The sequence below is a fragment of the Acomys minous genome (assembly GCF_964271855.1).
Source record: "Acomys minous genome assembly, chromosome: 5".
In the NCBI taxonomy this organism is placed as follows: domain Eukaryota; kingdom Metazoa; phylum Chordata; class Mammalia; order Rodentia; family Muridae; genus Acomys; species Acomys minous.
The window spans coordinates 117218730-117244170 of NC_140494.1; the positions used below are offsets into that span (position 1 = coordinate 117218730).

A 25441-nucleotide genomic window follows, 5' to 3' on the forward strand; every position below is an offset into this window, starting at 1 on the left:
GAGACCAGCCTGGTCTACAAAGTAAGTCTAGGACAGCCAAGGCTACACAGAGAAACCCTGTCTCAGAAAATAAAATAAATAATGGGCAGGGTGGTACACACCTTTAATTATACACTTGGGAGGCAGAGGCAGTCAGATAGTTCTGAGTTTGGGCCTGCCTAGTTACAGAGAGAGTTACAGGACAGCCAGGGCTACACAGAGAAACTCTGCTCAGAGAGGAGGGGCAAGGGCTTTAGATAGAAGATTCTGTGTTTAGAATCTACAAGTCTTAGATACATTTCTGCAGCCATAGTGTCTTTTTTTTTTTTTAATTGCATGTAGCCCAGGCTGGCTTCAAACTCACTACCTAGCAAATTTTAAAAAGAAAGAAAGAGAAAGGAAGAAAGAGTAAGGGCACAATCACTGAAACAGGGGGCTGGAGAGATGGCTCAGAGGTTAAGAGCACTGGCTGCTCTTCCAAATGGTTCTGAGTTCAATTCCCAGCAACCACATGGTGGCTCACAACCACCTATAATGAGATCTGGTGCCCTCTTCTGGCGTGCAGGTGTACACACAGGCAGAGCACTGTGTACATAATAAATAAATATATCTTTTTTAAAAAATCACTGAAACAGAAAAAAATTTTTTTTTTCTGGTACAGGGTTTCTCTGTGTAGCCTTGGTTGGTCTGGACTCTCTTTGTAGACCAGGTTGGCCTCGAACTCACAGAGATCTACCTACCTCTGCCTCCAGGGTACTGAGATTAAAGGCGTGCACCACCATGCCTGGCAGGAAAAAAAAATTTAAAAATTAAGGATAGCAGGGAGAAATTCATGAAGCCCCTTCCCTCCCTGAGGACAGAGGCTCAGAAGAAGGGAGTTGTATTTCTCAGTAGTGTCCTAATGGCAAGTTGCCCTTGATAAAGTAAATAAACTCCTACCCATGCTTATGCAAGCAACCCTAATTAAATGCACCAGGGTGCCACACACTGACAGGGAACTAGGAAGGAGACTTGGAGAGGTTGGCTGCTAAGAGAGAACAGTGAAGGTAATATAATCAAATGCATTATTTATGTATGAACTTGTGAAAGAAATAAAGATTAGTCTGCTTCTTTTATTAAGTCTAGAGAAGCATATCAGAAAAACATAAATAACTTCCTAGGAAAGCACTGTTTGCCAAAGTTGACCACAATAAACATAAAAGACTAAAATAACTATCTCTTAAAAAAAATCCCAAGGCCACATAGATTCACAAGAAAATCTTCTAAACTGCTTAAACTATTCCAGAGAGTAAAGGAAAAAAGCCCCTTGTTATTTTAAGTCATGTGGGGACTAGAGATTCAGTGGAAGAGCACAGCTTGCCACGAGCAAGGCTCTGGTTCTGATCCTCAGCCTAAAGACTAAACTATGGGCATTTTAAAGTAACCCTTGCCATGTGTTGTTCTCCACAGTTTGTTTCCCACAGTCATCTTTGGTCACAAACATTAGATGGAAAATTTCAACAATAAGCAGTTCGTAAAGAGAGAGGAGATCTGGCATTGTCCTGTTCCTTCCTGCCCTGCATTTGGATCATCTTTTAACCAGAACACTCATGCGGTATGCTACCAACCCAACAGTCACTTAGTAGCCATCTTAACTGTCAGGTAAACTGTCCTGTTACCCCATTGCTTGTGTTCAATTAACCCCTGTATAGTAGCTCAATGCTGCATCGAATCATATAGGTATCTTATCTTTCTTTTGGTTGTTGTCCTTAAGACAGGGTCTCATGTGGTCCAGACACACCTGTATGGTGAGTGCCACACAAGCCATCCCAGGAGCCAATCTGATTCCCACAAGGAAAACATAGTTTATTTAAAAGAAACCAGGGACCTCCGTAGTGAGATAGGGAGCAGGATGAGGAAACGATAACCAACAAATGGTTCCAGGATGGCTAAAGAGCCAATCAGAGAGAGAAGAGGGAATGTCAGTGCTGCTTGGCTTCCTCCATTTCCTCTTTCTATTCCAAGCAGCCCCCCTTCCCCACTCAGTCTATGGATAGTGCCGCTTATAATCAGACCTGGAAACACTGAAAATAGAACTGTCTATGAGGTGACATTGGCAATGCTCATCTGAGCACTGCTGAGAGAGAGAGAAAGCCCTGGTCCAAGGTCATATTTGCTCGCATCCTGTGACTGCTCCATCTGTATTGTTAAATATGTAGGCACATGCTCCTCTTCTTTTCTGTGCTGATGCTCTGAATGGAGTTCTCTGAAACCCACTGATCGGATCGCTTTCCTGGGCTGTTTTCTTGTAGGGAAGAGTGTTTTAGTCAGACACTGGAATGCTTAGCATCCCTGGTTTACAGTGTGAATTAACCCATCAGCATTCTTGGGTTTACAGGAATTTTTGACTCATTGCATCTGTAAAGGCTCTTTTCTAAGCTTGCGTGTGTGAGGAGGGCAGAAGTTCTGGTGTTTTTGTGGTATCTAGCAACCTGAGAATCTGTGAGCAAACACATGGCCATGCACACAACCCATCACCTAATTCTTGGGCATTAGTTTGATGCCTCAGAATCTTACGCCAGAAGAGCACTGCACACTGCGTTCACTCCTGGTACTGATAAGGCTGGGTCAGAGCTGACACAATATTCTTTTTTTGGATTCAGCATCTCTTGCTGTCTGCCTCATGATCTGCCTAGCTGCTCTTCTGATCTTAGATGAACAGGTGTTTCATCTGCTAAAAGGGACAGCCAAGTGTTTGTAAGAAACTTTATTTATGCTGATTAATCATAACGAATATGTAAATGAAACAACAGGCATTTCATATCTATTGGGATCATTAAACTTTAAAGTTCAGCTGGGCCTGGTGGCAAATGCCTGAAATTCCAGCACTTTAGGGGCTGAGGCACTATTGCTACTTTAATGTCGGCTGAGGCTCCATAGCAAGTTTCAGACCAGATTTGGGCTACATAGCAAGATCATGTTAAAAAACCAAGCCAAATAAAAAAAAATATTTTAAAAAAGATTTATTTATTTGTTTATTATTATGTATACAATGCTCTGCCTGCATGTGCGTCCAGAAGAGGGCATCATATCACATCATAGATGGTTGTGAGCCACCATGTGGTTGCTGGGAATTAAACTCAGGTCCTCTGGAAGAGCAGTCAGTGCTCTTAACCACTGAGCCATCTCCCCAGCCACAGCCAAATCAAAAAATTTAATAATGCCAAGTGTTGGTGGGCTCTAGAGGAATGGGAACCTCATGTAATGCTGCTGGGAGTACAAATTGGCATAACGGTCTACAAAGCGAGTGCAGGACAGCCAAGGCTATGCAGATAAAACCTGTTTTGAAAAACCAAACCAAACCAAACCAAACCAGACAAAAACAAAAACAAACAACAACAACAACAAAAAAGCAAAACAAAAAACTTGGAAAGTAGGTTTAGCGGTATGTACTAAGGATGACCAACGCCCTTTATTCAATAACCGAGCAATTAATTCCCTAAGTCCTTATCTTGGTTTGGTTTCAACCACTGGGGTAAAGACTATAAACAAAAGCAACTTGGGAAGGAAGGTTTTATTTGGCCGACACACTCCTGTCACAGGCCATCACAGATGGAAGTCAGGACAAGAACTCCAGGCAAAATGGAAACAGGCTGTGGAGGAACACTACTTCCTGGCTTGCTTCGCCCATGGCTAGCTCAGCTGCCTTAAACAAACCGGGACTAACTAGTGGGGGGGGGGGGGAGCACTGGCAACAACGGGCGGGGCCCTTCCACATTAAACATTAACTCAAAACAATGCCCCATAGGCTTGCCTACAGATCAGTCATTCAGGTTCCTCTTCCCAAATGACTCTAGCTTGTGTCATTTTAACAAAACCAAACAGTACAGTACTACTGTAGTGTACAAGAGTAATGCATGACTATGCTAATCAAGACACATGTATGAGAGGTTTCATTACTCATAAATAGCTTTAAGCAGGAAATATACCAACATGAGAAGTAGTATGTTTATTACATTTTTACACAAAACATACCAAACTGTATACTGTGAAGCGTGAAAAAGAAAGTGTAGCCATTCACAACAATCTGGAAGCATCTCACTGACATTGTGTTGAATGAGGGCAGCGTGGTGACAGAGTGCTTGCTAGCATGTGCAAGACCCTACATTTGATCTCTAGCAGTACAATAAAAAATATATTGGCTGGGTGGTGTGGCACACGCCCTTAAGGCCAGCACTTGGGAGGCAGAGGCAGGCGGATCTCTATGAGTTCGAGGCCAGCCTGGTCTAAAAGCTAGTATAGGACAGCCAGGGGCGACACAGAGAAACCCTGTCTTGAAAAACCAAACCAAACCAAACCAAATAATAAAAAGAGAAAGCCAGACACAAAAGTCTATGTGTATATGATACTATCCAACTAGAATACATTCAAGAATAAACAGAATAAACTACAGTGTTAAAAGTTATGGATCGGGCCAGGCTTGGTGGTGCACGCCTTTAATCCCAGCACTCTGGAAGCAGAGGCGGGCGGATCGCTGTGAGTTTGAGGCTATCCTGGTCTACAGAGCAAGTTCCAGGACAGCTAGAGCTGTTACACAGAGATACTCTGTCTTGAACAACCAAAAATAAAAAATAAAAAAAGCTATGGATCATTGCCCTCCCCTGGCTGCCCCTTGCCACCTGCGGCAGATGGGAGAGCTGGCCCTCAGATCATGAGAGAGGAAGAACTGACCCTGCCCCTTACCAGCTGCAGCATTTGGGAGAGCAAGCTCTGTACCTCCCCTGGGCAGCACAGTAGACCTGACCCTGCTGTCTGAGGCCAGGGATGTAGTTTAGTGGTAGAGCTCTTGCCTAACACACATAAAGAGAGGCTGATCAGACAAATGTAAAATGTTTAAAATGTTAACAATTGACTGTGGGTGAAAGGTAGGCATGAGTTATTTTGTTCAATTTTTAAAAGATTTTCTTTTTATGTGTATGAGTGTTTGCTTGTGTACTTCGTATCATGTGAGACCTGTGCCTGCAGAGATCAGGAGAGAGTCAGATCCTCTGGAATTGGAGTTTGGATTGTTATAAGGCATCATATCATTGCTAGGAACTGAACTCTAGTCCTCTTCCGAAACAGCAAATGCTCTTAACCACTGAGCCATCTCCGCAGACCCCATTTTGTATAATTTTTGTTAACTTTACTATCAACTTGAAATAACTTGGAAATACTGAAAGCATCACTTTTTCAAAAGACAGTTTCAGCATGTGTGAAAATATTCAACTTAAGTGAAATATGTAGATTGCTAAACAAATGCGCAGTATAAATTTTGTTGACTGCATATATTTAGCTGGATATATTGCTCATGCATGGTTAGTTCAAAAATATAGTTCACATATATTTTGGGAGCATAAAAAAAGTAACAGTTGTCATCTGTTGGTAAGAAATAGCCATTCCCAACTTAGAACAAAAGAAAGTTGGCAAAAATTTATGTTACCAGATATCAAGACCTAGTTTAAAGGTACAGGGATTGGGGATTGGAGAGTAATTAAGAACACTTGTCTGCGGGACTCAGGTTCAACTCCCAGCACCAAAGAGGCAATTGTAACTCAAATCCCTGAGGATCAGATGTCTTCTTTTGGCCTCCTCTAGCACTGCATGCATGTGGTACACAGACATTTACACACACACACACACACACACACACACACACACACACACAATTTAAGAAAATAAATTCAAAGAGGAAGGAGGAGGAGGAGGAAGTCCGAGATTTGGGCTGGAGAGATGGCTCAGTAGCTCAGAGCATTGTCTGGTCTTCCAGTGGACCCAGGTTTAATTCCCAGCACCCACATGGTGGCTTAAACCCCTGTATAACTCCAATCCCAAGATATCTATGTCTTCTGCCCTCCAAGGGCACCAGGCATGCATGTGTGCAAAGACATAAAGGCAGATGAAACACCAATACACATAACAAATTCTTTAAAAGCCACAAATGATTTATTGAAAGTCACATGGCTGTAATTACAGGAAAATCAAGAAATCCTCAGATGCCAAAGATAAAGGAGATACTGAAAGCCAGGTGGTGTGGTGGCACACGCCTTTAATCCCAGCCCTCAGGAAGCACAGGCAAGCGGATTGCTGTGAGTTCCAGGCCAGCCTGGTCTACAAAGGGAATCCACGACAGCCAAGGCTACACAGAGAAAGCCTGTCTCAAAAAACCAAAAAACCAAAAATAAATAAATAAATAAATAAAATAAAAAAAAAATAGAGGAACCGAAAAGATCAGCGAAGCTAAGCGCTGGTGCGAATCTCCCCATAAAGGTCTGTGGTTCTGGACATCTTGCTTGGGAGTTTTTGGCTTGGGGGCCCTGGAGCCTTTCAGAGGTTGAAACTGATCATCTGAGCATGAAGTGGAAACCCTTAAAATATCTGCTAATATTTAATAAACTGGAAGGCCAGTTTCTAAAAAATAATTATGTACTACAAGAAAACAAGAACAATTCTCTCTGCTGGGCTTTGAGGAGAGGGCTCTGGGAAGGGCCCTGTGTGAGATGAGCTTTTCCCTTAGATTGGCAAAGCTCAAGCATTCACTTCCCGTGAGTTTGAGGCCAAACTTTCTACGATTGTCCAGGGATATCCACACATTGTCCCATGGATCTTGACAAACCAAGTACAATCCACTGGGACAGCACTAGCAACATCCATACCATTCAAGAAGTGTCACACATGAAAATATTCATAGAAAGAACAGACTGTTTTTAAAAAAAAAGCAGAAAAATGCATCTTTTCTCCACCCCCACCCCCCCACCCCCCGCAAAAAAAAAAAGTCACCAGGAAAACAAAAGTTAACACTAAAAAATGTGACATAAGAAGTCAACCTGAAGCTGGGAGTGGTGGCTCACACCTTTAATCCCAGCACCTGGGAGACAGAGGCAGGAGGATCGCTGTGAGTTCGAGGCCAGCCTGGTCTATAAAGCGAGTCCAGGACAGCCAAGGCTACACAGAGAGACCCTGTCTCAGAAAAACCAAAAAGAAAGAAAGAAAGAAAAAAGAATGGACATTTGAATTTTTCTCAGTATTATTCTGGGGGAGAGTAGATGTATGTTCATAGGGATAGGCGTAGGGGGTGTGTGCCATGATAAAAGTGTAGCAGTCAGGTGACAACCTCCAGGTGTTGGTCCTCACCTTTCCATCTAATTTGAAACAGGTTCTCTCACAATTTGTTTTTCAATAGAATTATTGACTAGGCAAAATAATCTATTGAACATTTTTTTATTCGCCCCCTCTAGCGAACATTTAATGAATGATCGATCATCCAGCATTTCCTTAGAGCTGTCAAGGATATCAATGTTTCCAGACACGAACTGGCTAAAGTCCTGGTCTTGGACTCTTTTCTTTTTACACAGCGCTTACTTGCTAACTGGATTTACACAGAACCTGTTTAGTTGATCCCAGCTTATTCTTTCATTAATATGCTCATTTGCAACAGCATCATGCTTCAGTCGAGATCTCCTCTCTTGAGAACAAAAGGCTACATACAATAACGCAGTCCTATTTGATTAATAGCTTTGGCCTGGATCATTCATTTAATACATATTTATCGCTAACCTATGTTTCAGGTCCCAATCAACTACGGAAGACAAACATGACAGTCAGTTTTTGGTTTTTGTTGGTTTTTTTTTTTTTCAGTGAAGATTATGATGACAACAAACAAAAGAATTTCGTGAGCATTCAGCTCCATTTTGAGAACACAAAAAGAGACAGGATTCCTGACATCTCTGGTGAACAGTTAAGGCACAGTACTAAACAAAATGTAATAAAATAAAGTATGGAGTTTAAGTGTAGTAGACAGAAAACTGCCTAAGAGGCTGGCTGGCCAGTTAAGAATGCCTCAAAGTGGGGCTCTATCAAGAAGGGCTAGGATAGGGGAGAGAGACTTCAGGAACTGTGAAACCGTCCCCCTGCTCACATATTTTATAGGCATAGAAGGGGGTAATTACATATGTGTAGTAGGCTTTTCTCTGTCAAGCTCTCCTAGTCAGTTACTGCCCTAGTTTTGTCCTAGAGTGAATGTACAATAATATAGCTTTCAACCTTGTGAACACAGAATCAGTATTTAGCTATTGTGAAAACTTCATTTTTAAGGTTACATTTATTTAGAGTGTGTGTGTGTGTGTGTTTGCATGCACATATGCCAGTGTGAATGTGTGGTCAGAGGACAGTTTTGGGGTGTCAGTTCTATCCTTCCACCACGTGGTTCCCTGGGGCGGGGTCACACTTAGGTACTTAGGTTTGGAGGCAAATGTCTTTACCTGCTGAGCCACCTTACGGGTCTCTCAACTTCGTAGTTTTAAAGCAGGGTTTCTTTCCTTTGTTTTTGTTTATAGTTTTTCTTAGTTTTGGAATTAATTTCCTGAGTCCAATCAGTCAGTCCTTTTGTCTTTTTTTTTTGCCCCCCAAAGATTTATTTATTATTTATACAGTGTTCTGCCTGCATGTATGCCTGCAGGCCAGAGGAAGGCATCAGATCTCAGCGTAGATGGTTGTGAGTCACCATGTGGGTGCTGGGAATTGAACTCAGGACCTTTGGACGAGCAGTCAGCGCCCTTTTGTCTTAAGTTTAGTTAATTCTAACTTCTGTGGAAACACAATTCAATTTGATCGTGCAGAAGTTTCTCTTCGAAAGTTCAATGGAAATTCCCCTCCCCAAACTGATTCTATGAATGAGTGTGTTATAAACCCCATTCACGGTGTGCCAGAAACCCGACTTAATCACTCCTCGTAAGGACTCAACTTTTGGAGCCCTGGTGCGCCGCCACACGCTAGCTTCTCTGGGAGAAGGGAGCAAGAAGCGCAGCAGGCTGACAACGCGAGAAGACAGCGTCTTCTTCCGAAGGGCTGCCGGTTGCTAGTCCACGTAGGGACGGGTCCCCCTGGGGGAAGGTTCGCTATCCTGCCATCAAAGCCCGGACCAATCAACAGGCTTCATAAATATCCCAGAAGAGCGCGGGAATCTCCCGGCTGTTGACTGCTTTTGAAAACTCCACACGGAGTCTCCCTACCTCAGCTGATACAACTTTGTCTGACAGAAAATTACAACCTTTGCGCACCTAGGATCCCAATCCGCTCAAAGTCTCGCCTCCAAGGAACCGGAAGCACTGCCGCTAGCTGCACGCTGCCGGACGGCTATTTATAAGGGGTGGGGCCTCATTGAGAACTATAGCCCCCAGAATGCAGCGCGAAGCTTCCGGTTTCCGGCAAAACGGCCAGAGTGAGTGTTTACACCGGCGGCTTGCTGCAGCCGGGTTCCTTCCGCGGGACGGGTGAGGGCGCTGGGCCCCTTGGGCACGCGGGGCTCTCGTGGGTCTGGAGTAGCTAACTGGTCCCACGGGAGGGCTGGGGTTGTCAACAGTGTCCCTACTCACGACTACGTATCTGTAACCTTGGGCCAAGTGACTTCAGCTTTCTGAATCTTTGATTCCTGATCTGTAAAATATGGACGATGATGCCTGCCCAAGACGACGGTTGTGAGGATTGAGATCGATATACAAAAAGACCAACTCCTTCCTTGCTTTAAACCTGAAGGTGGACAGTACCTTTAAGTCGACTGGGTTGTGGCACAGCTTTTTCTTAGCCTTATCTCTACCACAAGAGGCTTCTATGAGAGAATTAGTGTCTATAACAATGGCTTGTCTGGCGGTGCAAGGCTCTCTTTCCCTTAGGGTTTTTAGATTTATTTTGTTGGCATTCGTGTATTCCAGGCTTGGGGACAGTAAAATAGAACATCTCTAGGCTTGACTTTGAAGGGGGTACAGGTATGGAGGAAGGAGTGAGAAACTGAGAAATAAGTTTTACAGGGAAAAAGCAGCAAAGAGAAGAGAGCTTTTTTAGGCTGGCATCATTACTTGTCCTCAAAATCGATTGATTTGTGTTACTCTTTTGCCTTGAGGGAACAAGGGAATGTATGACCAGGAGAAAAAAAAGAGGGAATGGACACGATGTATTTGTGGGGGTTCTTGATAGGAGTTTGCTAAGAGGCCAAAGGGGAGGGGGCGGGAGCAGAGAAATTACATGCCAAGACAGGAGGTGAGCAGAGGCGTATGTAGGAGACAACTTTGTTATGAAGTGTGCTTAGCTGGGGTTATATAAGGAGCAGGTTTGGGGTCTGTTGAGGAAAGCTGGCGATCCAGGCTGTGGCGCTAACACCTGTTCATAGAGGTGCTTTGGGGTCAGTGAAGGCCGTCTAAGCAGTAACCGCTTGGCAGACCTATGTTTAACAGTAAGGCATTGGGTGGCGCTACAGGTCTTTGACATGGAGAGGCAAGAAAGGCAAGGGCTTGTTAAAGCAGCTGTAATAGCCGAATTAGAAGTTTAAGAAGAAAAGCAGAAACCTGTGTAAAAGAGAGAGGGTTGAGTGATCTTGTTTGAACCTCACACCGTTCCTATCCAATTGGTTTGTCTTCCATGTCTGAAGGTGAAGAAACTAGGGCATCGCGCAATTCCTTGCTGTCCGCCATAGAAAGAATAAAGGGAAGACAGTAGGGTTCTAGCGCTGGCCTCCTAATGTTACACTTCGGTAGCGGGACTGCACTGAAATTCTCTTTCTGGTTGCAGGAAGGAGAGATGAGTAGGATGGTGGTTTGTTGTTTTTTTTTTTTTTTAACCACTAATTCCTTATTGCTTTACAGGGAGAAAGAGAGCGCGCGAAGGAGAGAGGATGTCTCTCTCAGACTGGCATCTGGCAGTGAAGCTGGCTGACCAGCCACTCGCCCCCAAATCTATTCTTCAGTTGCCGGAGACAGAAGTGGGAGAGTATTCCCTCGGGGGCTACAGCATTTCATTCCTAAAGCAGCTCATTGCTGGCAAGCTCCAGGAATCTGTTCCAGACCCGGAGCTGATTGGTGAGTCTTTGTGGGCTGGAGCTGGGCTGCTTGCTGCTCTGGCCTCTGGGAGAAGAGGTAAAAGAGTGGTTTGTTGTCTCCAGAGGAAATTTTACACGAGTAGAAACAGAAAACGTGGCAGCACAGTTGCTTGCCACTTTAGTCACACACTTAGACTCAACTACCTCATCATCGTGAGTCTTCACCAAGACACTGGCTGAGGTCTTTTCTCTGAGAGAACAAAATCAGCAAAGAGTCATTGATGAGACTAGACCTCAATCTATCACGTAAGACTTAAGGGATAATTAGGGTTTTTGTTTGTCTTGATGGCTGATTAAAGGGAAGGCAGCAAAATAGGAATGAGATTGGCCAGGCCTTCGAGTGTAGGAAGGAGGGATTTAGGTATAGTACAGTCAAGTTAGATTATAAAGTGATCATAGTCTAGATTATAATATGATAGACCCCAGTTCCACCTGGTGAAGATATTTCCTGCCGCAGGTGGATTAGGTTCATCCTATTTGGTTGTTACTTTTTCCTCCTCCATTTATTTATATCAAGCACTCTACAGCCTTGAGCTCTAGAGTTCTTCTGTGGACATATAAGTATTTGTACCTGATAAAGTTGCTTAAAGTGTTGGGGTTTTTTGGTTTAATTTTGAGACAGGGTCTTACTTTGTAGTCCTGGCTGGCCTGGAACTTACTATATAGACTAGGCCGGTCCAGAGTCACCACTTACCTCTGATCTCTGCGTGCTGGCATAAAAGGTGTGTGTGCGCCCATACCTGGCCAAAATGCGCTTCTTAGTAAACCCCCAGCACACACAGGTGCTGGCTGTTGGATCCAGGGCCTTGTATATGCTAGGGAGCCAGTCTGCCATTGAGCTATACCCAAAGCCTGTTTATATGTTTGGGTTTTTTTTCTTTTTGAATTTTAAAGCAAGATCTTAATAAATTGCCCAGGTGCCCCCAAATTTGCTTCAGTCTCTTAAGTATCTGGGATTACAGATATGTGCCACTGCACCTGGGAAGAGTATCATTTTTTGCATGTATGCAGTGCATGCATGTGAGTGTGCAGGAGTATATACTCATGCGTGTGTACGAACAGACCAGAACAGGACATCAGGTGTTCTCTCTCACACCACTTTATTGTCTTGCACTGAACCTGAAGCTACCAGTTTGGGTTAGGCTGGGTGGCCAGCAAGTTCTTGGCGTCAGCTTGCCTATGCCTTTAGCCACTGGTGTTACAGGCATGTGCAGTCATGCCTGGGTTTTTATGTGGCTACTTGGGATTTGAACTCAGGTCCTCATGCTTGCAGAGCAAGTGCTCCTACCCAGTGAACTATTTCCCTGAGAGCTGTCTCATTAAAATAATATTCTCAGGGAACAGAAACCAAGTTGCTTTGAAAGCAAAATGTGAATGGGCAGGGTTTTTTGTTTGTTTGTTTGATTGTTTTTGTTTTTTAGATTTGATTTACTGTGGCCGGAAGCTAAAAGATGACCAGACTCTTGACTTCTATGGTATTCAGCCTGGGTCCACAGTCCATGTTCTCCGAAAATCTTGGCCTGAGCCTGATCAGAAACCTGGTAAGTGAGAGTTTGTCCTTAGTTAGATGGGCAGAGCTTCCTAAGGTCTCCAAGGGAAGAGCCTGTGTGTCTTGAGATACAGCCCTGGGTGCACAAAGGGCTGAGTTACTGAGATGGCAATGGGAGCTATGTTCATCCTTCCTGGATTAGCTCCCACCAATAGAGTTAAGTTGTGACATTGTTACTGCCAACACCACTAAGAGTAGATATATTTTTTACCTAGTAAGTTCATTAACTTATGGGTCTATTTAAACTCTTTAACAGTTGATTTCTCAGTAAACTTTACACCCTTTTAGTACTGTTGCTGTGCTCAGTAGACAAAAGCCAGAAACATACCTTACTGTTTTTGGTTTTTGATTTTTTTTTTTTTTTTTGGTTTTTCAAGACAGGCTTTCTCTGGGTAGCCTTGGCTATTCTAGACTCCCTTTGTAGACCAGGCTGGCCTCAAACTCACAGCGATCGGCCTGCCTCTGCCTCCTGAGTGCTGGGATTAAAGGTGTGCGCCACCATGCCAGGCTATCCTTACTGTATTGCTGTAGTGTGTTATTGTGTGAGCAGATCTTCCCACAAACTCCCTCAGGTGGTGATTTGTTCAGTAAGCTAACTAACTACTCCTGCTGAGTGGTAACTTATTTCCAGGAAATATTCCAACAGCCTTTAAATAGCCCTTGAAGAAACTAAACAAAACCCAAAGCCTTTTTAGTTTATTATTAGAAAGTTCTGCTTAGAATTTACAATTTAGATTTTGTGTTTTAAAATCGTTTCCATGTTTAAAGCTCAGCTATGTATAAAAGAGGTCAGCTTTGTTAAACTAGCGGTTTGACATATTTTTATTTTGCTTGTGTCTGCTGTGAGTAGTTTTCAGCTTTTTGAAAGTTATTTTTTTCAGTTCTAAACATAGAACAAAAACATCTTTTGTATCCATATAGGAAGTGAGAGAGGGAAGCAGCCCGACATCCAAGGACTAGTTTGACACTCACAGCCAGGCTTTGAAGTCCCACTGTTATAGGGTTCACCATCATCAGACAAGGACATTTGGAGACCATCATGGGTCAAGTGAAAAAATAAGCTCTTTACCATTTCTAAACAGAGACAAAGCCCCCTCATTGTCCAAATGCACAAAAACTCACATATCCCTTCACCCTCTCTAGCTGATGAGAGTGACTGCTTCCTCTACCACTTACAGCTTTCACCTTGCTCTAGTTTGCCTTTCTTTTTCTTGAATAAAGCTATTAAAAGCCTAATCGTAGGGCTGGGGAGATGGCTCAGTGGTTAAGAGCACTGTCTGCTCTTCCAGAGGTCCTGAGTTCAGTTCCTGGCAACCACATGGTGGCTTACAACCATCCGTAATGAGATCTGGTGCCCTCTTCTGACTTGCTGGCACACATGGAGGCAAAGCACTGTATACATAATAAATAAATCTTAAAAAAAAAAAGCCTAATAAAATTGACTGCATAGCAAAACTGTTTTTCCCAGAATCATCCATCGAAGCCCCACTCCTCTGATGTTTCTAATATCCCCTGATTGAGATGCCCCACACTTGCTGTGGTCTAGACTCTCCTCTATGTGCTGAGCATTGAACCCAGCTTGTTCAGAAACAGGTCTGTCCTTCTGCCTTTGAGCTAGAGGGCATTGACCAAAGAAAATGCAAGCTTCTGGTTTCTGCAAACTAGGTTCCCCCCCACCCCTTCAGTATCTTACTCCATCAGGACATGGTAGGTCACACTCTAGCATTTTTTTGATGAAAAAAAAATCAGAAGGATACTTATTCAAGGTCATGTAATTAAAATGAGTATTCAAATTAGGATATAAACCCAGATTATTCTTACTTAGAAGCCTTTGTGCTTTATTCTAGCCTGACTGCCTTTCTTTCCCAAAGGATATTAGAGAGACACTCATTACTCTTAGCAGATTGTATTTTATATATATAAATTATATATATATTTAGGCAGGGCCTTGATTTTATAGCCTACAACTTGTAGTTTTTCTTCTCCTTCCAAAGACCAGGATTAGGAAGTATCTGCTACCATACTCGGCTTAATTTTATTTATTTTTTAATTTCTTAGCAATATTGGAGATCAGGCTTTCTACCACTGAGTCACACTCTTAGCCAAGCGTCTTATTTGAACTTTCAGTTTGAGCAGAGCTAGTACCCTGGGTTCCAGCCACAGAAAGCAATCTGATGTTCCTTCAAAGCAGCTCCTCCTTATTCCCTCGTGCCTTTCTGGATATATTCACATAGGCTTTGAAGACCATCTTCCAGTAAACATGTAGTCTGCCTTAAGTTCCCCTCTTGGATGGTCTCCCAGGAGGCAGCTTGGGTCCTAGCCTTTCTCGTATGGATGGCTAGCACTCCTTACTGGCATCTTTGTCTCTGCCCAGGACCTCAGTGTGGCATTTTATAATTCTATGTTTGTGTGTTGGATTTAGTTTCATTTCTTCTATTGCCCCAAGAGTTTTTAATGGAAGGGACTCTTATTTTTTGTGTGACTTGCCCAAAGCTAGATACAAGATAAATGCTTGGTTTGTTCAGTTTCTTGAACAAGTAAATTAGGCAATTTACTTGTGGTATCTCTTTTTCAAAGAAGACAGCCCTCATGATCATGATGACATGATTGCTGCACTGAACTCCAGGCTACAGTTGACTTTGCTTAGAGTGTAGTGTCTATAAAGTCAGATGATGTAGCCTAGATTATCCTAAGGGTACCACAGTAAAGTGTGGCCCAGGGTGAACTTCCTACCTGTTCCTATCTCTCACCTATGAAATGGGTGATGCTAGTCAGGTAGATGTTCCTGTATGTAGGTCACAGTCTCCAGAAATCAAAAGAGAAGCTGCTGTTTGGCACATGATAAAAGTTTGTTCAGAGCTTTCAGGTGTCTTGTGTACTTCCTTTGTTTATTTGTTTTGTTTTTCTAGTCAGGGTTTCTCTGTGTAGCCCTGGCTGTCCTGGACTTGCTTTGTAGACTAGGCTGGCCTCGAACTCACAGCGATCAGTTTGCCTCTGCCTCCCTGAGTGCTGGGATTATAGGTGTGCGCCACCCCTTCCCCCGGGCTACTTCCTTAGTTCTTTCTGGGATTCTTTTTGTTGGGGTTTGTTTTTTATTTATTTGTCTATTTGTGGTACTTAGGATCCAAACACAGGGCTTAGCACAGGTTGTTAGGCACATGCTTCACCTAGCCCAACTTCTGAATCTTTTTATGAATCGAAATAATATCACGGGAGCTGGAGAGATGGCTCAGAGGTTAATAGCACTTTTCTCCTCTTCCAGAGGACCCTGTTTCAATTCTCATCACCCACATGTAGCTCACAATCAACTGTAGCTCCAGCTCTAGGGAATCTGAGTGGCCAGGCACTCACATGGTACACAGACATACATGCAGGCAGAACATTCATACACATAAAATAGTAGTTAAAAGATAGATAATAAAGGAACCTAAATTATTTGGAATTTAAATTCTGAATGTTACAGAATTCTGTTTATTACAAATATTACAGAAATTCAAATGCAAATAACAAAGAAGAAAGAATTACCCATGGGCCTGTCCCTCTAAGAAAATGTTATTCTTTATCTTGCTTCTTCCAGCCTTGGACCATATGCAGACTGACATATTTTGCATACTTTTACCAGAGAATGCACATCCAATTTTGTGTTCTATTTCTTTCTCTTAACATATTGTGTCAGCATAGTGTTATGTCGTTAAGATGGCTTGGAGTGCACTTACATAAGACTAAATAAGAGTCCATTGAATTGATTATACATTCTTTTCAAATGTAAGAAGTCTAGAATTCCTGCAGTGGGCTATTGATCAGAAAAGCCTCTTTCATTTGACAAAATCTCCCTCTGTTGGAACTTGGTCTTATGTACTGAAGATAATTCAGTGAGCATGCAAACTCACATTTATGGCATAATTTCTGAGATGGTACTCACATTCTTAGAGGGTGATGAGGGAAGGGACGCTAGACCAAGTTGCACCTGGACAAATGCTGAAATGATGGTGCCACATTTGTGTCATGACAGAGCCTGGCATGTAGGATAACTAAGTGTCTTGTTCTCCAGAACCTGTGGACAAAGTGGCTGCCCTCAGAGAGTTCCGGGTCCTGCACACTGCCCTGCACAGCAGTTCCTCCTACAGAGAGGCGGTGAGTTTGAGCCAAGATTGCAGGAGATGATATGAACACTGGTCTCTGTTTAGCGTGGGAGCTGACAACACTTTGCCATGGCAACCAAGAGTTCCTCTGGGAGCTTTTGCTGTGTCTGTGGGCCTCAGTGAAGTCCTATCCCTCCCCAAAGAGCCCGTCTCAGTCAGCCATTGCTTGTTGATTCCCTGTGATGATGATTACACAACCTCTCCTCATACTGGCCTTATGGACTGAATATGGTTACAGCTACAGAATCTGTACACCTTTTCTGATGGGACTTAGTCTTTGACTTTTGGGTGAACTGCCTATCACTTCTTAAGCGTGGATTTTCCCAATGGAGAAATGGGCTGTTGACAGGCAGAGTTCATATAGCTGTGAACTTCCTAATGTAGACAAGTGTGAAGTAGTCATCGTATGAAGATTGGGAAGGGCTTTGGGGACCCGGAGAAACTGTTGCTGAGTTTGTGATGAGAGCATTTGTTTGAGAAGTATTACTAATAGGGATGGTGTCGGGGGCAACCACAGAGACTATTCCATTGTGGTATGTCTACACGCATTCAAAGGGAGAGAGAATCAAGAGGAGTGTGGGCACTTGATGAGTGTGTTGTGCTAGTTGGAGTGCTGCTAAGTCATCCTCGTTTCTCCTGCAGGTCTTTAAGATGCTCAGCAATAAAGAATCTCTGGATCAGATCATTGTGGCCACCCCAGGCCTCAGCAGTGACCCCATTGCTCTAGGTAAGTATAAGAAAAATATTTCAAGAAATGTGAGGTTTTGGAAAAGGAGAAACTAGGAACAGAAAAGGGTTCTGACCATCTTTTTTTTGAAGAAGTACTGCTTCTGAGGGGTAAGGGGGCATAATGAAAGTTCATTCCACAAACCTAGCCCCTAAGGACTCTCAGTCCTCCTCTGTGGCAACTCCGTGCCGTAAGTGCAGGAAAATGTGGGGAGCAGGGAACATTTGCATTGGAACAAGATGCCCGAGACTGTTTCCTCCTGTTAGGAGGGCTGGATTGGGATCCCACTGAGTTGCTTGCCTTGAGACTTTACTGCTGCTGTTGCTTCCTGGATCTTGCCAGATTTCAGCTGTCTAAGAGAAATCTTGGTCTCTTCCAGGGGTTCTCCAGGATAAGGACCTCTTCTCTGTCTTTGCTGATCCCAACATGCTGGATACGTAAGTATAACCATCGTTTATAAAGGTCCCTTTCTCACGTGGCGAGGCTAGAAACATGTCCTTGCTATGGGATCTCCTCATGGAGGCCAGTTGAGTCTATCACCAGGTCTGCTGTACCTTCATGTGTCAAGATGGAAGGGAGCAGCAAGGCTGTTTTTGGGGGAGGGCCCTCAGGGGGAGGGGCACGTGAAGTGTGTCCCATGAAGCAGTATGGAGAGAGCTTTGTGTGCCAGGTGGATTTCATTTAGTAAATGTCAGGGACTGTAAGCTAGGGGAAGGAGCCGTAGGTATTTAGGACATAAAATGTTAGAGCTGGCAGGCCAGTAGTGGCTGTATCCCCTTATTTTGCAAATGAAGAAGTTAATTGCTCTAGGAAGAGAAAGGACTCGTCAGAGGCTGCCTGTTGTATGAGAGCTGGTGTCTGGACCCAGTTCTGATCCCTGAGCCTACCAAACTATGTGTTTCCATATCCCGTCATGCCTTGCCTATACTTTTGCTTTTTTGTCTGTGTGATGGGTTTTTAGTAGATCTTAAAACCAAGCCTTTCTGACCTTTGTAAGGGAAGGTTATCAGGATGACAGAACTTCTTGGCAAAAGACACTGAAGAATGGGCTAAATGTGGGGCCCATGCTTGTAATCCCAGAACTCAGGAGACAGAGGCAATGACAGTAAATCTGATGCTAGCTGGGCCTAGGGAGCAAGTTCTAGGCCAGCCAGAGATACACAGCGAGGCCCTATTTCAAAGCCAAAACCCAAACTAAATAAAAAACAAACTCATGCTGAAGGCTGAGGGATTAAGGGCAGACCTGGGTAGCTCTGTTTTAATGGTCACCCATAGTGTCCTGGACAAGGATGCTCTTACCCTGGTCACTCTTTTCTCCCCCTCTTCTAGATTGGTGCCTGCTCACCCCGCACTAGTCAACGCCATCATCCTGGTTCTGCACTCAGTAGCAGGCAGCACCCCAATGCCTGGAGCTGACTCCTCTTCCCGAAGCATGCCCTCCAGCTCGTACCGAGATATGCCAGGTGAGGCCCCTCAGGAGCTGGTTGTGGCCCAGGGATTTGCTTTACTCAGCAGCTATGTATAGTGTTGGCATAGGGCGTGAGTCAGGAAGTGCATCTGTCCTGTACTTTTCCGAGGGGAGAAATGAAATATGAATTTGGAGCGTAACTTGAGCTGAGATCTGGAGCTGCGCCGGTGCCTTTCTGTTCTCCCTCCTGGAATCTGTTCATTCTCCTCCAGGTGGCTTCCTGTTTGACGGGCTCTCAGATGATGAGGACGACTTTCACCCAGTGAGTGGCATGGCAGCCTGCCCCTTGGGGGATGGTCCTGGGAACCAGCTATTCCTTAGGACTTGCTATTCCCAGGCCTGGGAAGTGGTCAGGGGGATCTAGGGGGAGGCAGGGTGGGGCAAGGCCATGTCATATTACTCTTTTTGAAAGGTGGGACCTTAGGAAGTCTTCCTGGGAATTGGGGGTATAGGGTGTGGTTCTTTTGTCCTAATTCTGGATGCCCTTTTATTCCAGAGCACCCGGTCTACGCCCTCTAGCAGTACACCCAGCTCCCGCCCGGCCTCCCTGGGGTACAGTGGAGCTGCAGGGCCCCGCCCCATCACCCAGAGCGAGCTTGCCACTGCCCTGGCCCTGGCCAGTACTCCAGAGAGCAGTTCTCACACACCAACACCTGGGACCCAGGTATGGAGAAGAGGGTTGGGAACATTAAGGCCAGACCCCCAAGAGCAGAACTCCCCTGTAGTACACGTGGTTTACCTTTGCTGCCCCTGCTGCTGGATCTCTTTGTGCTAAACCCTGGGAGTTCTCAACTGTGGTTCAGGAGACTCCCCCTTTTTCACTTGCTTTTAGGTCTCAGAAGTCCAGCTTTAGCACAGGCCTAGTTGTTTCCTCTCGTCTCCAGCAGGGACTAAATATCTCTAGAGTAAGGTTCTTGATGATTTTGCTCTGCCTCCAGAGCTACCTCTGTTACTACTGGGGCCCTAGACTGGGCCAGGGGGTCTCAGAGTCCTTTTTCCTGGAGTAAAGGAGAACGGGACTTTTTCTGTTCACAGAAATTGCTTTAGGTACCCCCAAAATACAGTGTAGTTGTCTCATAGCAGGCCTCTATTGGGGGGCAGGAGTTAGGCACATGGGGTCACATTATGACACTTGGCCGTCGGATATGAAACTGAGATGGCTCTGGGGCAACACTGACTATTTTTTTTTTGAATCCAGGGCCATTCTTCAGGCACCTCACCAATGTCCTCTGGTGTCCAGTCAGGGACACCCATCACCAATGATCTTTTTAGCCAAGCCCTCCAGCATGCCCTGCAGGCCTCTGGGCAGCCCAACCTTCAGGTGAGTCTCCCCACTTTCAGGTTTTCATGTAGTCTCCTAGTTTGGCATGCTGAGCCTCTTTCTGCACACTTGGAGGCCCTTCCCTCTAGGGACACCAGGGGCAAATGAATGACAGTGTGACAGATGAGCATTCCCAGAAAGGGCAAGTTGCTCTTGTGCTTATTATTCTTGCCTGAGTGACTATAGCCTGATTCCTATGATCATGAGGAAGCTTTTGTTAACCGTCCGTCCGTCCGTCCATCCATCCATCCATCCATCCATCCATCCATCCATGCTTTCAGGGAGCCCTGACTGAACAGTGAGCACATATATAGGGCCTGGGTTGAGCTGCTAGAGCTCAAGGTGAGAGTAGGTCCCTTAGCCCCTGCCATGGAGGAGCACCACGCAGGCACACATTTGGGAAGCATCTTGGTTAGAAGCTTACTGCTTGGAGTAAGAGCTTAAGGCAAGCAGAACTGAGAGCCGTTTAAGCTGATTGATAGAGGTAAGTCTGGTAAGCCAGGTAGGAGAAGGGTTTTGTGATAGGGAGGGGTTAATTTTCAGGCAGCGGCAACTGCCTGATGGAAGAGATGTGGATAGATGGATGTGATACACTACAGACTGTCTGGTTGGAATGCAGTGTCGATGCATAGACCATCCTTAGGTGGGATCAGAGAAAGAGTGCAGAGCCTAGGTGAAATGGGCCTCCAATGACAGTCCAAGGAGGTTAGATTTGATCTGATTGTTATTAGGAGTTCCTGAGAAGCCTTAAGGAGAAAAAGGTCACACTAGCACCTAAGTGGAGAGTCCAAGTCTCAGCATTGTATCTTTTTTGTTTGTTTTTGAGGCAGGGTTTCTCTGTGTAACAGCCCTGGCTGTCCTGGAACTAGCTTTATAGACCAGGCTGGCTTCAAACTCACAGAGATACACCGGCCTCTGTCTCCCATTAGCATTGTCTTTTCTACCTTCAAAGTATGAGCTGTTCTTTTCATGCCTTTTACCCCTATTCAGAGTGAGATTGTGGAGGAAGCATCATTTTGAGACTTTTTTGGGTCCCATAGCTATGAATCACCAGCAAAACCCAAGCAAAGTCTTAGGCTGATAGTTGTAACCCTATCAGACAAGTGGCACATCTTCCTGAAGTGGAGAAATGTAAGACTCACCACTTCCTAGAAGAATCGAAAAGGGTATAAATAGCTGTTCGCTGAAAAGGAAGTATGTCTATAGTGCACACAAGATTCCTTTCAGTCCCGTTTCTCAGAAATGTCACAGAGATGTTTGTGTATATAGAAAATGAAAGTTTCATAGCACTGAAAGAGTCACAACAGCATTATTTGTTGGCAGAAGATTGTAAACAGTCAACCAGGGGCTAAAATATTATATGCTTACTAAAAAGTTTTTGTAATAAGGCATAGTGATGCTCAGCACTTACAAGGTTGAGGGAGGAATATTATGAGTTGGTAGCTAGCCTACGCTATATAACAAAAGTTTTTAAAAATTCTTTATGTATATGCTGGCTAGTGTTTGTCAGCTTGACACAAATTAGAGTCATCTGAGAGGAGAGGACATCAGTTGAAAAACTCCTTCCATAAAATGAGGCTGAGGGCCAGCCTGTAGGGCATTTTCTTTCTTTTTTCTTTTTCTTTTTTTCTTTCTTTCTTTCTTTTTTTTTTCCTTTTTTCTTCCAAGACAGGGTTTCTCTGTGTCACCTTGACTGTCCTGGGCTCGCTTTGTAGACCTGGCTGGCCTTGAACTCACTCTCTCCCTTCCTGACTGCTGGAATTATAGGTGTGCGTCACCAAGCCTGGTTATAGAACATTTTTCTTAATTAGTGATTGATGTGAGAGAACCCAGCCCATTGTGGGCCATTCCACTCTTGGGCTATGTTCTATAAGAAAGCAGGCTGAGCAAGCCATAAGGAACAAGCCAGTAAGCAGCATATCTCCATGGCCTCTGCATCAGCTCCTGCCTCCTGGTTCCTGCCTTGCTTGAGTTCCTGCCCTGGTTTTCCTTAGTGGTAGACTTAAAAGCTATGAGGTGAAATAAACTCTTTTCTCACCAAGTTACTCTTGGCCATGATATTTTATCACAGGACGGAAACCCTGACTAACAGTGTACCAGCATAGAAAGATCTCTTTCCACTACCGATCATAGTGAACAAAACTTGAGCTAGATGTGATGACATGTACCTATAACCTCAGCACTCAGAAGCAGGGAGATTAGGAGTTCAAGGCTTTCCTTGACTATATAGTAAGTTTGAGGCCAGCCTATGCTACATGAGATCCTCTATCAAATATTCAAAAAGAAAAGAGAAATTTTAAACAAGACAAAACAAAAACCTTAATTTATTTTTGTTGAGTTTGTTCTTTGACAATTTCATGCATATCTTTTATGTAATTTATTCTGATTACTCTCCTCTCACCCTCCTAATATCCTCCTGCCATCCCTATCAGATCCTGCCCATCGGCATTACTAGTCTCCTTCCCAGACTCTTGACTTTTGGTTTGGTTTTGTGTCGCATCGTTTGGCCAGGCCTTCTGTATAAGCATTGGATTGGAACTATCCACTGGTGCCTAGAGTTGGGTCACCAGTGGTCGTACAACTAAAGGCAATAGCTCCCCTTCTCCTTGACTCTATCAGTAGTAAGTATAAATAGTTCAGCAGTGTGAGGAGTTGCCCCCTAGGCCCTCCTCCACCTATGCCTGACTATTGGTAGGCTCATTGTTTGGCTTTGTTTTTATATTATTTAACTTATTATTTGTGTGGGGTGTGTGTGTGGGTGTGGGCGCGTGTGTATATGGGTTCCAGATTCAGATCATTTGGGTCCCAAGGCAAACACCGAGCCATCTTACCGGTCCTGATGGGCCACGCTATGCAGACTCAGGCAATGCAGACATCCCCAGCTGCTGTGAATTCATTGTTGCAATGGTTGTGTCTTGTCTAGAGGATGGCATTTTATAGCTCTTCTTCCAATGTTTTCATTCTTCTTCTGAAATGTTCTCTAAACTTCAGAGGGGGGCGGCATGTGTCTTGTTTTAGGGATGAGCACTAAAGCACCTTGTACGTTCATGAATCTCTTCATTCACCACCATTCACTGGAAAGAGAGGCTTCTCTAATTGAAGCTGAGAGAAATATTTGTCTTTGTGTATAAACATAAATATTTAGAAGGCAATTTAGTGCAGTGCCAAATTTTCTAGACAATAGCATCCAGTTCCAGTTCCCCTTAGAGCTTATGATCTTCCAAGTGTGGGCTTTGGGTCAGCTTTACCATACCAGATATAGCTTCTCTTCTGTAGAGCCAGCCTCAGAGCCAGCGAGCGGTTGTTTGCCCCTGTAACAGCAATGCCAATGTGCAAGTGGGGCCACCTGGCAGGTGGTCTCATAGTTGTAGGGCTCACGGGGGCTTCAGCAGTCTGCGACTGTGAAAGCTGTCCCCAGGGAGGACTCTTCCAGCTCAGCTTGGTCTCTGTATCATGCTACCATACTGGGTCTTTAGCAGTAGTGTCTTAGTAAGTTCCCATGTGACTTTCAGATGCCCCCCCTTTGGGTATGTTAAGGTAACTACCCACTTCGCTTCTTCTGTTTCAACACCTCTTCCTTGCTTAAACCTTTTCATTTCAGTGTCCGCCATCTGTTTTCATAGTACCTACATTTTTCTTTATTCCTCTCTTAAGGCAGCTTCCTCCCAATGACCTCTAGAGTTTCCTGACTTCTACAGTTACTTTTTTTTGAGGCTCACTGGGCTTGAATTAAGGATGCTCTGCCATGACCTGAGGAAAGAACCATCACACTCAACTCAAGCTAATTTCAAAGTTTACTCTGTGTGTGTTGTTGGGGGGTGGGTAAGGTGCTTTCTCTTTACTATAAACCTTCATTTGTTCTCTTTACCCTCGTGTTTCTTCAGGCTTCCTGGAGCCCCTGTGCTATGGCCATGAACATCAGTAGCTTTGCTGTGGGTCCACTTTTCCTTTCTGTCCTGAAAACATACCCTCTAAGGCTGTGACTGTTCATCAAGAGCCCAGCTAACACCTCTGCCTGCCCTGTCTTTCCACAGAGCCAGTGGCAGCCTCAGCTGCAGCAGCTGCGTGACATGGGCATCCAGGATGACGAGCTGAGCCTCCGAGCCCTTCAGGCCACTGGAGGTGATATCCAAGCAGCCCTGGAGCTCATCTTTGCTGGAGGAGCCCCATGAACTGCTTGTACCCAAATACCTACCAAGTTGCAGAGGCTATTTCTGCCAGGAGGCACTTGTGAAATTGCCTCCAGCTCCCCAACCCACCCACCCCTCAATATATGTGATGGTCCACTTGCCTGCTGTGTCCAGTGCTTGGCCTTCTTATTGATGTCAACTGGTGGGAGCAGCTGGGCAAGCGAGATGTCTGGTTTTGGTGCTGTGACATCAGGGTTCAGGTAACCCATACTTGGTTTAGGTTCTGGGTAGGAGGTTTGGGGCTAGTGTCACAGAGGTGCTGTGTAATGCCAATGTTCTTTAGACAAGTCCCTAATAATAACTCCCATTTGTTTTAGTGCTTTAGAGCCCCAGGCTGGAGCCAGCTACAGCCCAGTCTGCAGGGTAGCTGCTGAGTTACAGATAAAGCCAGAAGAGACTGTCCCTTCTGATGAAAGACCAGGTGGAGTTCTGGTTGTGGTGGGAAAGAATATTTGTCAAATGATTCCATGTCCCTACACTGGCTGTTATCTCACCAGACAGCCTTTGATATATGTTCTGTAATTCAGGACTCAAACTGTGCCAGGAAATGTGTCCCTTTCCTGTTGTCCTAAAGGCACAAAGACAAGAGCAGATAAAAAACAATACTAACAAAGGCAGTACAAACAGAGCCAAACTCTAATAGTGAAGAGAGGGACCCAGCCCCAAGCTGTGCTCACCTGACTGCTCTGGTTTCCTGGGGCATTTCCTGAAGCATCATAGACATGTCCAAGCTGACAGAGTGGGTTTCATATGCTTTGAATCTGTTAGGGGAAAAATATCTTTACTGTCAGTAGTTCTTGGACTCATTTGGAACTGACGTGGATGGGCAGGAGTTCAGGGCTCAGCCTAACCTTGGCTGATCTTCCCATCACACCATCTCCTGCCATGGCCATGTGGCCTCTGCTTGTCTCCTCTTGGGACAGAAAGTTTTCCATGAATGTGCCTATGATCTTTTTACCTCAGGGAGCCACATAGAACTGGCTTATGCTGTTTTCTCCACCAATAGAGTTTTAGTTACTTGGTGATTCCATGTGTCCCTTTGACCTCCCCTCCTGATTGTGGTCTCCAGCACATCCTGTCCTGTATGGCCTTTCCATTAGTGATGGTCTTAAAGGGAGGACTCAGAAGAACACATTGCAGGTATGCCCTTAGCAGCCCACTATGCAAAGGTTTTGAA

General features: G+C 44.6%; 1 protein-coding gene across 3 annotated transcripts; it reads left to right on the forward strand.

Moving 5' to 3' along the window:
- The first annotated feature begins 9079 nt into the window (after positions 1-9079).
- UBL7 (ubiquitin like 7) lies at positions 9080-24365 on the forward strand. 3 transcript variants are annotated; one of them, XM_084782679.1, is made up of 11 exons: positions 9080-9217; positions 10635-10847; positions 12289-12408; positions 16468-16550; positions 17201-17285; positions 17665-17722; positions 18615-18748; positions 18966-19015; positions 19250-19417; positions 19952-20074; positions 24109-24365. In XM_084782679.1, the coding sequence occupies exons 1-11, from the start codon at positions 9178-9180 to the stop codon at positions 24244-24246; spliced, it is 1212 nt and encodes a 403-aa protein (XP_084638805.1). In that variant the 5' UTR covers positions 9080-9177; the 3' UTR covers positions 24247-24365. The 3 variants fall into 3 exon arrangements, with proteins under 3 accessions (XP_084638805.1, XP_084638806.1, XP_084638807.1); XM_084782680.1 differs by having other exon boundaries at positions 9198-9269; XM_084782681.1 differs by lacking the exon at positions 9080-9217 and adding an exon at positions 9301-9531.
- The last annotated feature ends 1076 nt before the right edge of the window (positions 24366-25441 follow it).